The sequence below is a fragment of the Hemitrygon akajei genome, chromosome 13 (genome assembly GCF_048418815.1).
Source record: "Hemitrygon akajei chromosome 13, sHemAka1.3, whole genome shotgun sequence".
Classification (NCBI taxonomy): domain Eukaryota; kingdom Metazoa; phylum Chordata; class Chondrichthyes; order Myliobatiformes; family Dasyatidae; genus Hemitrygon; species Hemitrygon akajei.
In genome coordinates, this window is record NC_133136.1 from 57,490,579 (window position 1) to 57,504,466 (window position 13,888).

Here is a 13,888-nt window from a genome sequence, read left to right on the forward strand (position 1 = left end):
GGCTGTGTTGTTGATCCCTCTTAATCTGACTCAGCATGATTTTGATTGTAGTGCTCTCTTGTTTTTAAGAAGGGATAGAATGCAAATATCACTTGATCTGTATTTGCCTTTGACATTTAAACAGGTATTTTAGGAAACACATATGAACCTGAAAAAAAACAACTAATAGTAGGAAAATCATTATCTTGGTTAAGAATAATGCTGAATAGCACAAGGCAGTGAAAACAAAAGAAATAATTGCTACTCTGTTGCTAGTGGCCTTTTGCAATTTTCCATTTTGGGGGTCACATCCATTCACTGTATTTATAAATGACTTGTGTGGATTGTGATGCTCCTGGTGAGCTGAAGATCAGGGGATAGGATTAGAGGTAGGTATTTCATTAATAAACATCTCTACTTTAAAAAGTACCGTTACTACTATCACACAGGACAGACATGAGCTTGAAAACACACACTCAAATGTTTTAGGAACAGCCTCTCCCCCTTTGTCATCAGATACATGAATAATACATGAACGCCTCCTCACTATTTTTGTACCATTTATTTATTATATATGTTTATTGTAACATTTAGAAATTTTTAATGCATTGCACTTTACTAATGCAATAAAACAACAAATCACGACATATGTCAGTGATAATAAACTTGATTCTGAAGTAATCTGAATTTGGAACTTCCATGTTAGTAGCACGAGGCCATTTTACAGCTGAGATTGATTGATACTTGTTCACTAAGGATATGAAGAAAGATGAAATGAGGTCAGAGATTAGTTAAACTATCATAAATTGGCAAAATGGGCTTCAGGGCCTAACTAACTGGCTTATGCTATTTTTCTTCAATGAACTAAAAATACATAAGTATATGTCAAAATTGAAGAGTTATTTTATTCCTTTTGTGAAATAATGGTTATAGAATTACAGGAGGATCTTTATCAGCTGTGTAAGTGAGCTGATGAATGACAAATGGAATTTAATGGATTGAGGAGTGGTATTACAGAAGTGTACAAAATCATCTCCAGGCTTCTCACTTAACCCCACCGTCCCTCTCACCTGTCGTAGGAATCTTTGAGAACATCCTTGCATCTTTTCTTCTGTCCACTTGGTCTTGCTGTGATGGAACATGGAACAGAATAATGTTGTGGGAGCTTGAGCTGAAAAGCACGACCGTTAATGGGAGTACTAACCACAGTACTATTGTGTTGCTTCAGTATTCCAGCAAGGATACTCTTTGCTCTTGAGGTTTTGTTTTTAAGTTGGCTTTTCTTTGAGGGGTTTGTAAGTTTTTGGAACTCTTCAAAGCATGGTGGAAGCACACTTTAATTTAGAGCTATATAGACTCTTGATAAGTCAGGAGGTAAAAGGTTACAAGGCATGTGTGGAGTGCACCATCAATTCAGTCATGACTATTGATAATAGAGAAGACTCGGGTGCAAATGGCTTCATCGATCTTAATTTTAATGATTAACTATACTCAGTGGTATACTATCTACAAAGGATTTTGAGATTATAGCCAGTTCTTGGATAAAGTGATAGGATGCCCTTCAAGTCATTTCAGGATAAATTAGCTGAAGGAATTGGGATAATAGAATGGATTAAGAATGACTTGAAAGACGTTAAATAGATTCTAACGGAGTGGCTATTTCAGCTGGCTGTAACTAGTGGAGTGCTGCAATGATCTGAGTTTGTGGTCGCCCTATCGATAAAACATTGTACTATTAGGGCCCATTTCTCAGAAAGAATGTGTTGTCATTGGAGAGAGTCCAGAGGAGGTTCATGCGGAAGTTGAACGTTTCCTGATCAGTCAGGGGATCAAGGCATATGGCGAGAAAGCTTCATATGGGGTTGAGTGGGTCGGGGATCAGTCATGATGGAATGGCAGAGCAGACTCGGTAGGCTGAATTCTGCTCCTATGACTTGCAGTCTTATTCCAGATTTTGCAGTTATAATGGAAATAAATCTGCCAGAATTCTTTGTTATTATTCAGTGCTGAACGGTTAGCATAACTGCCGTTGACTTTGGGACTTCCATACAGATATGGAGATCATGGACTGGCAGGTTACTTTTGCCATTGATTCTGCATCTGCATCCAGATATTGAACCTCTCACATTTCAGCTGCTATTTCCCAACGTTTACACTAGGAAAATCTGCACAGCTATAAGTGGTGCAGGAACAAGAAATTTATCCCTCAGCAAAGAGCCGCTGAGGTAGATAAGTACAAATTTGTTTCCATTTTAATCAAGTATGTATTTCAGATTTGTTTTGAATAACTTTGTTTTTTTTATTTTTTTATTTTAAAAATGTGCTAATAGTTCTCAGTCATTTAAACCAGGAAGTGGTTTAACTCGATGTCAGTTCTTTTAGCTGCATGGTGGGTGGGACTTGCTGTACTGCCACCATACATGGCAATACTCCATGCAAAGCCCTACTGCTAAAAAAAGGCTTTGTCATTTGGACTGGGGTGGACACTTACCAGCATTTCACTGGCAGATCTATAAAGACGATGTTCTCCCTTCATCACGTAGATCAGCGGCAACCACAAACGGCTTGCAACTGGCAGCCAATTCTGCCTAGGGAATAGTGAATAAAAGAAGGAAAACTGATGAAAATGCTAGAATATTTCAGCCATTAAATTGGGTATTGTATTTGAGGTTATGTTGAGTTCCAAGGTTAATTGGTGAGCAGAATTCTTTGATGTTAATTGTAGATTAACAGCTCATCTTTTATAATCTGTTCCAGTCATTTTTCACAAAGGCAGAGATGTCTTTATTCAGAAATTTCCATGAACTGCAGGAAGTGAAAGTCATGAGAAATTCATTAAAGAAATACAAATTGAAAGTTGAACACATAGAATGTCTACAAGATGCTCTTTGCACAGCCCTGGAACATCTGGACAGCAAGGATGCCTATATCAGGATGCTCTTTATCGATTGCAGATCAGTATTTAATACCATCATCCCCTCAAAATTAGTCAGTAAACTCCTAAGACCTGGGCCTCAACACCTCCTTGTACAGTTGGATCCTGGATTTCCTCACTTGCAGACCACAGTCAGTTCGGATTGGCAAAAACTTCTCCTCCACGATCTGCATTAGCACAGAAGCACCACAGGGATGTTTTATTTATTTATTTAGAGATTAGCGTGGAACAGGCCCTTCCCGATTAAACCTTAACCTACTTGCAGGACAATTTAAAAAGAGCAATGAGTGCTTAGCTCCTGCTCTACTTGCTTTACACCTATGACTGTGCAGCTAAGCACAGCTCCAACACCATATACAAGTTTGCTGATGACACCACTGTTATGGGCTCTATCAAAGGTGGTGATGAATCAGCATGCAGGAGGGAGATCATAAATGTGGCTGAGTGGTGTACAGTAATAACAACAACCTCTCACTCTATGTCAGTAAGACCAAGGAACTGATTGTACACTTCAGGAGAGGGAAACCAGAGGTCCATGAGCCAGGACTCACCGGCGGTGCAGAGGGTCAATAACTAAATTCCTGAGTGCCACTATCTCGGAGGACCTGTCCAAGAACCATCATATAAATATAATTGCAAAGAAAGCCCCACAGTGCCTCCACTTCCTCAGTAGTCTGTGGAGATTTGGCATGTCTTCAAAACCCTTGGCAAGAGTCTATAGATGTGTGGTGGAAAGTGTGCTTGACTGGCTGTATTATGGCCTGGTATGGGAACACCAGTGTCTTTGAGTGGAAAATCCTATAAAAGGTAGTGGATGTGGCCTAGTACATCACAAGTAAAACCCTCCCAACCATTGAACATATCTATATGAAATGTTGCTGTAGAAAATCAGCATCCATTTTCAAAGATTCTCACCACCCAGGCCATGCTGTTTTCTCACTGCTGTAATCAGGTAGCAGGTACAAGTGCCTCAAGACCCTCACCACCAGGTTCAATAAGATACTAGCCCTCAACCATCAGGCTCTTAAACAAAAGGGAAAGCTATACACATTCTGTTTTTGGTGTTCTCACATCTGATGGTCTCACTTTAAGGACTCTTTTATCTTGTTATTTATTACTATTAATTTGTTGTTGTACAGTTTGTTCATTGATCCTTTTTATAGTTATTGTTCTTTAGATTTGCTGAGTATGTGCAGGAAAAAGGAATTTCAGGGTTGTATGTGGTAACATCTATCTCCTCTGATAATAAATTTTACTTTGAACTTTGAGCTTTTACTTTGAGATGGCTTTTTAGAGCAGTTTGTGGTTGAGCCCACGAGGGGAAAGCTTATTCTGGATTAGGTGTTGTGCAATGAACTGGATTTGATTAGGGAGCTTAAGATAAAGGAACACTTAGAAGACAGTGATCATAATATGATAGTCTTCACATTGCAGTTTGAGAGAAGCAAGTCAGATGTATCAGTATTACAGTGAAGTGAAGGGAATTACAGAGCCATGAGAGAGGAGCCAGCCAAAGTTGATTGGAAAGGGGCACCAGCAGGAATGATGGCAGAACAGCAGTGGTTGGAGATTCTGGGAGCAATCCTGAAGGCATCAGTATATACATCCAAAAGAAGATGGTAGTATTCTAAAAGGAGGATGACACCTACGTGACTGACAAGGGAAGCAAAAATAACATAAAAGCAAAAAAAGAAGGCACATAATCAAGCAAAAATTATTGGGAAGTTGGAGGATTGGGAAGCTTTGAAAAACCAACAGAAGGCAACTAAAAAAGCCATGAGGGAAAAGATGAAATATGGAGGTAAGTTAGCCAATAATATCAAAGAGGATACCAAAAGATTTTCAGATATATAAATTGTAAAAGAGAGGCAAAAAAGTATCAGACCATTGGAAAATGACACTGGAGAGGTGGAAATAGGAATGAGGAAACGGCGGACAAATTGTATTAGTATTTTGCATCCGTCTTCACTATGGAAGGTACTAGTAGTATGCCAGAAGTTTAATTGTATCAGGAGGCAGATGAGAGTGCAATTGCAAGGGTTAGAGAGCAAAGCCTCAGAATAGAGGGATGTTCTTTTAGAATGGAGATGGATCTATGGAATTCGTTGCCACACACAGCTGTGGAGGTCAGGTCAGAATCAGGTTTAATATCACCGGCATATGTTGTGAAATTTGGTCATTGGTTGTATTTAAGGTGGAGGTTGATATGTTGTTGATTAGACAGGGCATGAAAGGTATGGGGAAAAAGGCAGGGGAATGGCATTAAGAGGGAAAATGGATCAGCCATGATGAAATGGCGGAGCAGACTTGATGGGCCATAAGGCCTAATTCTCCTCCTGTCTCTTATTGTCTTACTTGTGTTCATTTCAAAATGCAGGAGCTACACAATCTAAATTAGAACAAGAAATGCTCGATCACTCAATGTCAGGTAGCATCTGTGGAGAATAAGGATGAGTTACTGATTTGGATTCAAGACCTTTCAAAAGAAATGTTTGGACGATTACTTTTCTGAAATGTGAATCTGTATTCCAGAATTTATATAGTAAGAAATGGTGGTTTGTCTTATCAGTTCCAACCACCAGTTTCTGGAGTCTGCAAATGCACGATTTTACTCAAGAAGTGAGAACTTGCTGTCAGTACTTTCCTGTGTCTTCTGGGGCACAGTATTTTAGGTCTTTTCAAGTGGAACTTTCAGAAATAGGTGAATCATTGAACATTTAAGATGTTTTTATAACTTTGAAAGAATTGTTTTGCTGTCAGGAGTTTAAATATGCTTCTAAACTAATAGTACTGTTTAACAACTTGAGTCAAAAAAACTTGCTTTACATGTGGATTGCCATTCCCTCAGAGAAGTATTCACAGTTTCATGGAATTTTTTATTTGTTTATAAAATATTAGCATCGACCTTGTGTTTGATCCAGTCATTATTTCACATTCTGTAGAATGTTAAAATAGTCGTGCTTTATTCTTCTAGCTTGTTGTTTGTGAGAATCCTTAATTTTGATTGGTTGCTCAGGTTGCTTGGCGATATCAATGTCATTGGCTGTCAGGCACAGCACTGATGTTAGGAAAGAGAAACGTCACCCCATGGAATATACTTGTTTATTGTAAGTGTGTTTTGAGGTCAGCAGCAGTGGTGTGGCTTCAATTCTAACTGCAAAATCTAGGTCAATATGTTTGTCACTGAAGGAAGGATTGAGTTTCTAATTTTCAGGATGACACTTGAAGACATTTATTTATAATGTTCAAAGTTTTAAAAATAGTTTTGGAGTAAAAGATAGTAAGAATTATGAAGAAAAGGTGTTTTGCCACAAGTTGTTTAATTCACAAAATACATAACAACATATAAATTATTGATTTGGTCTGATTGTCTTACAAGCACATAAATATTTTTCAAAGTTGACCAATATTTTAATGAAGAATTGTGAATAAAAAGAGAACATTATGCTTAAACAGTTAAGAAAAAGAGCAGAGAAAATTGGGTGTACATAAAGCAGATTCATTCAGAATAGAGCTGGATAAATACCTGAAAGGACATAAATTGGAGGTCAGTAGGCAGAACGCCAGGAATAGATTACACAGTTTTTACAAACTCACATGGCCAAATAGTCTTCTTTCTTCTGGGAATCATGCTGTGACTCTGGGATATTGCCATAGTCCTTAACTAAGTCTTCCAGCTTAAATGTGTTCACTTGTGTTCTGACTGAGTAAAATCAACAAATTCTTGTATAATAAGTTGAGGGAATTCAATATCAGAAAGTCAGATGCGGTAAAGGAAAAGAGATATTGATAGTCAAATAAAGAGATACCAGGATTGGAGGAAATCTTACAGGGACACGGTCATGATCTTGATGTTCTTATCCTTTGTAGATCTTTTGATGTGATATGCAGAACTTGTACTTTAAAATATGGTCGTTCATACTGTAGCCATAGTTTGCCCCTGATATTGTGTATTTTAAATCCTGTGATAGAACAAATAGTGTACAGGTGCAAGAAAAAGTTTGTGAACCTTTTGCAGTTACCTGGTTTTCTGTATTAACTACTAAAAAATGTTATTTGATCTTCATCTAAGTCACATTAATAGAGAAGCACAGTCTATCTTTACTAGTAGCACACAAAGAAGTATACTACTTCTCATGGATTCTGAGTATACCATTTAAGCAATCACAGCCCAGGTTCAAAAAAGTAAGTGAACCTTAAGGAGTGGGTGTCCTGCAAAGTTCACACCAAGAGCATAACATACAGTGCTAAAGCAGGTGAAAAAGAACCCAAGGGTAATAGCAAAAGACCTGCTGAAATCTCTAGAACTTGCTGAAGTCTCTGTTCATTGGTCCACTATAAGAAAAACACTGAACAAGAATGGTGTTCATGAAAGGACGCCACAGAGGAAATCACTGCTCTCCAAAAAAAATACATTGCTGCATGTCTCGTGTTTGCAGAAGATCCCTTGGATGTTCCACAATGCTTCTGGAACAATGTTCTGGGGACAGAAGAGACAAAAGTTGAACTTTTTGGCTGAAATGCACATTGCTATGTTTGAAGGAAAAAGGGCACCACTGCACACCAACACCAAAACCTCATCCCAACTGTGAAGCATGGTGGAAAGAATATCATGGTTTGGGGCTGCCTTGCTGCCTCATGGCCTGGATAGCTTCCAGTCGTTGAGGGACCAATGAATTCAAAATTGTATCAAGACATTTTACGGGAGAATGTCAGAGTAGCGGTCCATCATCTGAAACTTAATAGAAATTGGATGATGCAAGAAGAAAATCTGTCTTTTGGAATGGCCAAGTCAGAGTCCAGACCTTAACCCATTTGAGATGCTGTGGCATGAACTGAATCAGTTTTGTATGGAGGAATGGTCTAAAATTCCTCCTCGCCATTGTGCGAGTCTGATCAGCAGCTATAGGAAACGTTTGGTGGAGGTTATTGCTGTTAAAGGAGGTTCTACTAGTTATTAAATACAGGTGTTTGCATACTTTTCCCCAGCCTGGACTGTGAATGATTAAACAAGGTGTTCAGTAAAGACATTATAAGTACAATTGTTTGTGTTACTTGTTTAGGGAGATTGTGTTTATGACTTAGATGATCAGACCACATTTTATGAGTAATTAAAGCAGAAAACCAGGTAATTGCAAAGGGTTCACAAACGTTTTTCTCGCAACTGTACTTTTTGCCTGGGATGATGGATCCAGACTCCTAATAAGCTGTATGAGAGATGGAGAGACTTTGGATTACCAGGAGTTAACTCAGCCTTTTCTCATTTTTGATCATTGGTAATCTATCAGCATCCTTATACCAATCCTGTTTTGGTGGTCTTGTAGTTAATGATGCAGATTCTAGAACTGGTATTTAGAGTTCAGCTCAGTACAAATGGAAGCCCCTCTTTGAAAACTCAAATATAAAGCTAAATTGAAATGGGTGATGATGCTAATCACAAAGTTAAGGTTGGATGTTGCCAACTAGATATGACTTTTGATAGCTTGAAGTTCTATGATGAAAGAGTAACAGATAGGCAGTTTCAGAGATCTCTGGCCCTAGAAAAGGATGGTCCAGAGAGAAGGTTAATGCAATGGTAGAACAAGCACATTTAAGATAGCATATTTCCTGGAAAATAAAAGGTCAGATGGTTTTCTATACATGTAGAAATAAAGAAGAGAAATAAAAAATGAAAACTGGTATTACCACAGATATGGACAATCTGATGAAATTAAAATCCAAAAAAAGTTGAAACCTTCAGGAGCTCAAGCTTTATCTGTGGAAAGAAAAGCTTTATATTCAAGTCTGACATCCTTCTTCAGAACTGGGAATGCTTGATACTAAATTAAAAAAAACTTTTGAATTTGTTTCCAAAATGGGGGCTTTATACAGTTACAATGTTCTGCTCTTTTCCATTTTCTAAGCTAATTCTGAATGTGCTGAATCTTAATGAACCTCTCTGATATCAATCTGTGCTCACTTTCTCAAACCATCACTGAGATCATCGTTTACCTCCACATCCTGATTTGCAACTGTCTTCCCCATAATGACTGTGAAATCTAGATCACTTCAAGAATTGACTTCACCATCTGCCTGCTGAAATCCTTGACTCCACAGAATAGGCTTTTTTATTAAAATTTTCTCCTTCAGATGAAGATCCGTAAGCTCTTCTTCTACCCTTGTCAAGTTCCCTTTTGCCTCAGCAAAAAGTGTTTAGATTGTCTTGCTGGCTTCATTCTAATTTAAAATTCCTTCAGACCCCAGTTTAATTACAGGGCCCTTTTCCCTGTCATGTCACTCATTGGGTGATAATTCCTCTCCCCTTCTGTGAAGTAGAAAATCCAAGATTTTTCAGAATGATGCAGAAACTTCAATTTGTTGGTCAAATTGGTGTAATCTTTTATTGTCTGTTTTATGAAATTTGCAGGATAGCTTCACTCACTTTTTGCTGGCTAATTATCAATATTTTTTGTTGTGTTTTTATGCAGCCTCAGCACCAGTTAGCACTGTAACCAAGCGCCGCATTTCTCCAGGAAATAATCCCTGCTGGGTGAAGAAGGGTGTCACCATGTCAAACATCACAGTTGACCCAGATACCAAACCTGGAGAGTATGTTATTAAGAGTCTGTTTGCAGAATTTACAGTTCAAGCCGAGAAAAAGATTGAAGTTGTTATGGCTGAACCACTGGTAAGTCAGACTTTAATAAAAAAATACTTCAAAGAGTGGTGTGCTACATTTTCATTTGTTGAGTAAGAAGCTATTACTTCCCCAAACAAAATCAGTTACTGAAATTATATTCTGAGATTCCCATACTTTACATTCTATAGTTTATATCCAGTTTGTGCACTTATCTGGGAATAGCTTCAAAGAGCTGGTTAATTCTATTCCTTTGTTTCCATCTTTCCTAACCTAAGCCAATTGTTTGCTCCCTCTTACTGTTCTTAGCAGCCTGGTTACTAGACATTATTTCAGGCAACTTTTCAGTTACCTTTCCTAACTATTCTTCAAGGGCTGGCCATCTCAAACAAGGAAAAATCTGCAGAAGCTGAAAATGCAAGTAACACACCAAAAATGCTGAGGAACTCAGTAAGCCAGGCAGCAGCTGTGGGGAAAAAAAAGTACAGTTGATACTTTGAGCCAAGGCCCTTCAGCAGGACTGGAGGAAAAAAAAGAGTAGATTTAAAAGATGGGGGTTGGGGAGAGAGAAGCACAAAGTGATAGGTGAAATGAGGGTCTGAAGTAAAGAGCTGGGAAGTTGATTGGTGAAAGAGATACAGGGCCAGAGAGGGGTAATCTAATAGGAGAAGACAGAAGGCCATGGTTGGCATAAATATCGATTTCTCAAACTTCCAGTAATGCCCCCACACCCTCTCCTTCACCATTCCCCATCCTTTTTTCTCTCTCACCTTATCTGCTTGCCTGCCATCGCCTCCCTCTGGTGCTCCTTCCTCCCTTCTCCTTTTCTTTCTTCCATGGCCTCACCCTCCCAGTTTCACCTTTCACCTTGTGTTTCTCTAGTCCTCATCTTTTTTTCTGTCCAGTCCTGCCTTTTTTTCCATAAATGCTGCCAGGCCTACTGAGTTCCTCCGGTATTTTGTGTGAGGGCTGGCTATCTGTCTCTCCTCGTGCATTGCCTATATATGCAATTCTGTTTATGATATTGCACAGACAACAACGTTATCGTGATGCTCCCTTAAGCAGTTAGTGATAAATTGGCTTGAAACACTTAAATGAATATTAACTTGGTATTGGGTTTAATGAAGTGATTTTGATGATTTAGGTGATAGCAACTGTTTGTTAGATTTTGCTTCATGCTTGAAATGGGTTTATGCCTGACTTAAATTTTGTCAGCTGTGCTTTTTCTTAAAAGACGGCATGATTACTTTAACAGCACTTGTATGAAATTTTGTTTTTCCCTTCATAGCTCCCTCCACCAAACCACAATCTGTCTTTGAAGCAGTGACACATAGAGCATGTATTGATCCTGGGAAAGGAGAGCATTAGATAGAAAAATAATGTTCCTTTAATTTTTTTTTATATCCTGGCAACATAGAGCAGTATTACTGCTGCTTCAGTGTACATGGACCTGAATTTGATACTAATCACAAGTGCTATCTGTGAGGAGTTTAAGCATATCTGCCAGTTAATAAGTGGTTTTTGCTGGGTACTCAAATTTCCTTCATATTCTAAAGATATTCTTAGGTCTAAATCTCAAGGTTTGTTTGCAGGTGCAACAGTTTATAGCAAAGGCATATGGAATATTGACCTTCGTTGCTAGAGAGATTGAATTTAAGAGCAGGGAGGTTATGCTGCAACTGTACCGGATATTGGTGAGGTCATACCTGGAGAACTGCATGCAGTTCTGTTTTCATGTTTTTGTTACTGGAAGAAAGATAAACTGGCTTTGAAGCTGGTACAGAGGAGGTTCAGCATGTGATTTGGAGATGAGGGGGTTAGCCTATAGGGGAGATAGGGTCATCTGGGATTCAGAAGCATGAGAGAGGATCTTATGAAAACATATCCAATTATGAAAGGGAGAGATAAGATAGAAAGGCAGGAAAGCTGTTTCTACTCATCAATGAGATGAGAACTAGGGAACCTGGCCTCCTGATTCGGATTTGGGACAGAGATGGGGAGAAACTGCTTTTCCCAGAGTAGTGAATCGGTAAAATTTTCTGCAGGAAATCAGTAAAGGCTACCTCATTAAATATATTTGAGACACTGATATATTTTTGCATAGCAAAGGAATTGAGGTTATGGGGAATAGCCTGGTAGGAGGAGCTGAGTTCACGGCAGATCAACCTTGATGTTACTGAATGGCGGAGCAGGCTTGATGAGTCAGGTGGACTACTCCTGCACCTAGTTCTTATTATATGATGGGAGATTTATTGTCCATTGTAGACTGCCCAGTAACATTTAAGTGACAAAAAGACCCATGAGCAATTAAATGTGATGTATTATGTGCTTGCCCATATGAAACTGAAGAATCCTTCAATGAAATGTCTCACTGTGCACAAATTCTTCAGCTCCTAATAATTTGAGGTATATTTATTTATTTTTCCAGATTTTACATTCAACATCTGACTAGCCTATTTAAGTTTCTGTTATTAAAGTAGTCCCTTTCATTTTGTTCAAACCCTATTTAGATGTAGTTTATATTGTTACGTTTTTAATTCCCACTTTCTTGCTAGTACCTCTAATTTTCAAAAAAAATTTTCATTGTTACAGTAAATATTACTTGCTGTGTGAAGCATCTGCAATTGTGCTTAATTCTGATTTCCCCTTCATTGGATGTTAGTGACTTAACACAGAAAGGAATAGATGTGACTGATAAGGCTGTCGAAATCACTACAGCTAACAATCAATATGAGGGTGAATTAATTTGGCTCAATTATTGAAGTTGAGATGACAGACCAGAATATAGCAGCACCACAGTATCTATCACATTGGTATAAGTGGCTCCTTTAAAGGAACTTTCTCAATACTCCAATTCAAGAGCTTAATGCCTTGGAGCTTATATTTTTCTCCTGTAATTCACAAAAGAATACCAGAGTTGAATACAATTTCCAAGGGTCTTCACTTTATGCTATAGAATGTAGTGTTTTACTGTTAGAATCTAAAGAAACTAGAAAAAAAAATCAAGTTGTTTACACTAAGTGCTGGCATTCTGTTAGGTCTGCAGTTTCCTAATAAATTTCTGTTACTGCCAAAACGTTCCAAAGAAACAACATTCCATCAGAGGGTTTATTGTAAATTCTTTGAATAATGCTGAGCATAAACAGTTCATTGCTTGTTTGCCTCAATTATGAGACATTATGTAAACAGTAAAAATCATTATATCTTTGCAATTTTTAAAAATTGAGAAGTCAATGAGAATATCTATAAAAGAACAATATTTTTTTCTCATTCTGGAATTAGTATTAAAAAGAGATGAGCCCAGATTACTCAAAGAAAGAAAAATTAATACAAGGGATTATGTTCCTCGGAGATTTTGGATGTACATTACTTCATTCATGTGATATTTTCCTTCCCACGCCACATAAAGCTGTCTTTGTCCCATTGAATGAGAAGTTTTTTAAATTTCTTTTCCACATGACAAACTTAACAGCAATAATTATATTTTTCTGCTGTTAATATTAAGCTCTTTTGTTGATTTTAAAATCTTAATTTTAAATCGTGTGGATTCAAATGATTACAGCTCAGTGTTCAACAGCATCATCCCCTCTCTTCTAATCAACAAGCTTAATAACCTGGGCTTCTGTATCTCTCTCTGCAACCAGATTCTTGACTTCATCATTAGGAGACCACAGTCAGTGCAGATCAGAAATAACTTCTCCACAATCAACACGAGTGCTTCTCAAAATTGCATACTTAGCCTGCTGCTCTTTTCTTACTATACCCATGACTGCATGGCTAGACACAGCTCAAACACCATCTATAAATTTGCCAATTGTGTTGGCAGAATCTCAGATGATGATGAGGCAGCGTAGAGGAGTGGGATAGATTGATTGGTTAAGTGGTGTCAGAACAACAACCTTACAATCTCCACTTTAAATATACTCAGTGATTTGGCCTGCAATGCCATCTGTGACAATGAATTCCACAGGTTCGCTATCCTCTGGCTAAAGAAGTTCCTACTCATCTATGTTTTAAATAGACGTCCCTCTATTCTGAGGTCTCTGGTCCGAGACTTCCCCACCAGAGGAAACATCCTCTCCAGATGCATTGTATCTAGGCCTTTGGACATTCGAATATTATATGTCCACTCTTTGGCTTTGGCGTCCCTTGTCAGCCATGGTTGCCTCATCCTCCCTTTAGAATACTTCTTTATTTTTGGGATGTATCTTTCCTGCGTCTTCTGAATTGCTTCCAGAAACTCCAGCCATTGCTATTTTGTCATCATTACTGTTAAGTGTCCCTTCTGATCAATTTTGGCCATTCCTCTCTCATGCCTCTGTAAATTCTCTTTACTGCACTATAATACTGATACATCT

The 13,888-nt window shown here is 38.2% G+C and overlaps 1 protein-coding gene across 10 annotated transcripts in view; it reads left to right on the top strand.

Moving 5' to 3' along the window:
- The window catches only part of fryl (furry homolog, like), a 333,936-nt gene that overhangs the window by 101,272 nt on the left and 218,776 nt on the right, over positions 1-13,888 (top strand). For all 10 annotated transcript variants that reach the window (XM_073064691.1, XM_073064693.1, XM_073064685.1 and 7 more), the window contains one exon: positions 9,382-9,581. In XM_073064691.1, coding sequence (XP_072920792.1) covers positions 9,382-9,581 — 200 coding nt within the window. The remainder of the gene's footprint in view (positions 1-9,381; positions 9,582-13,888) is intronic.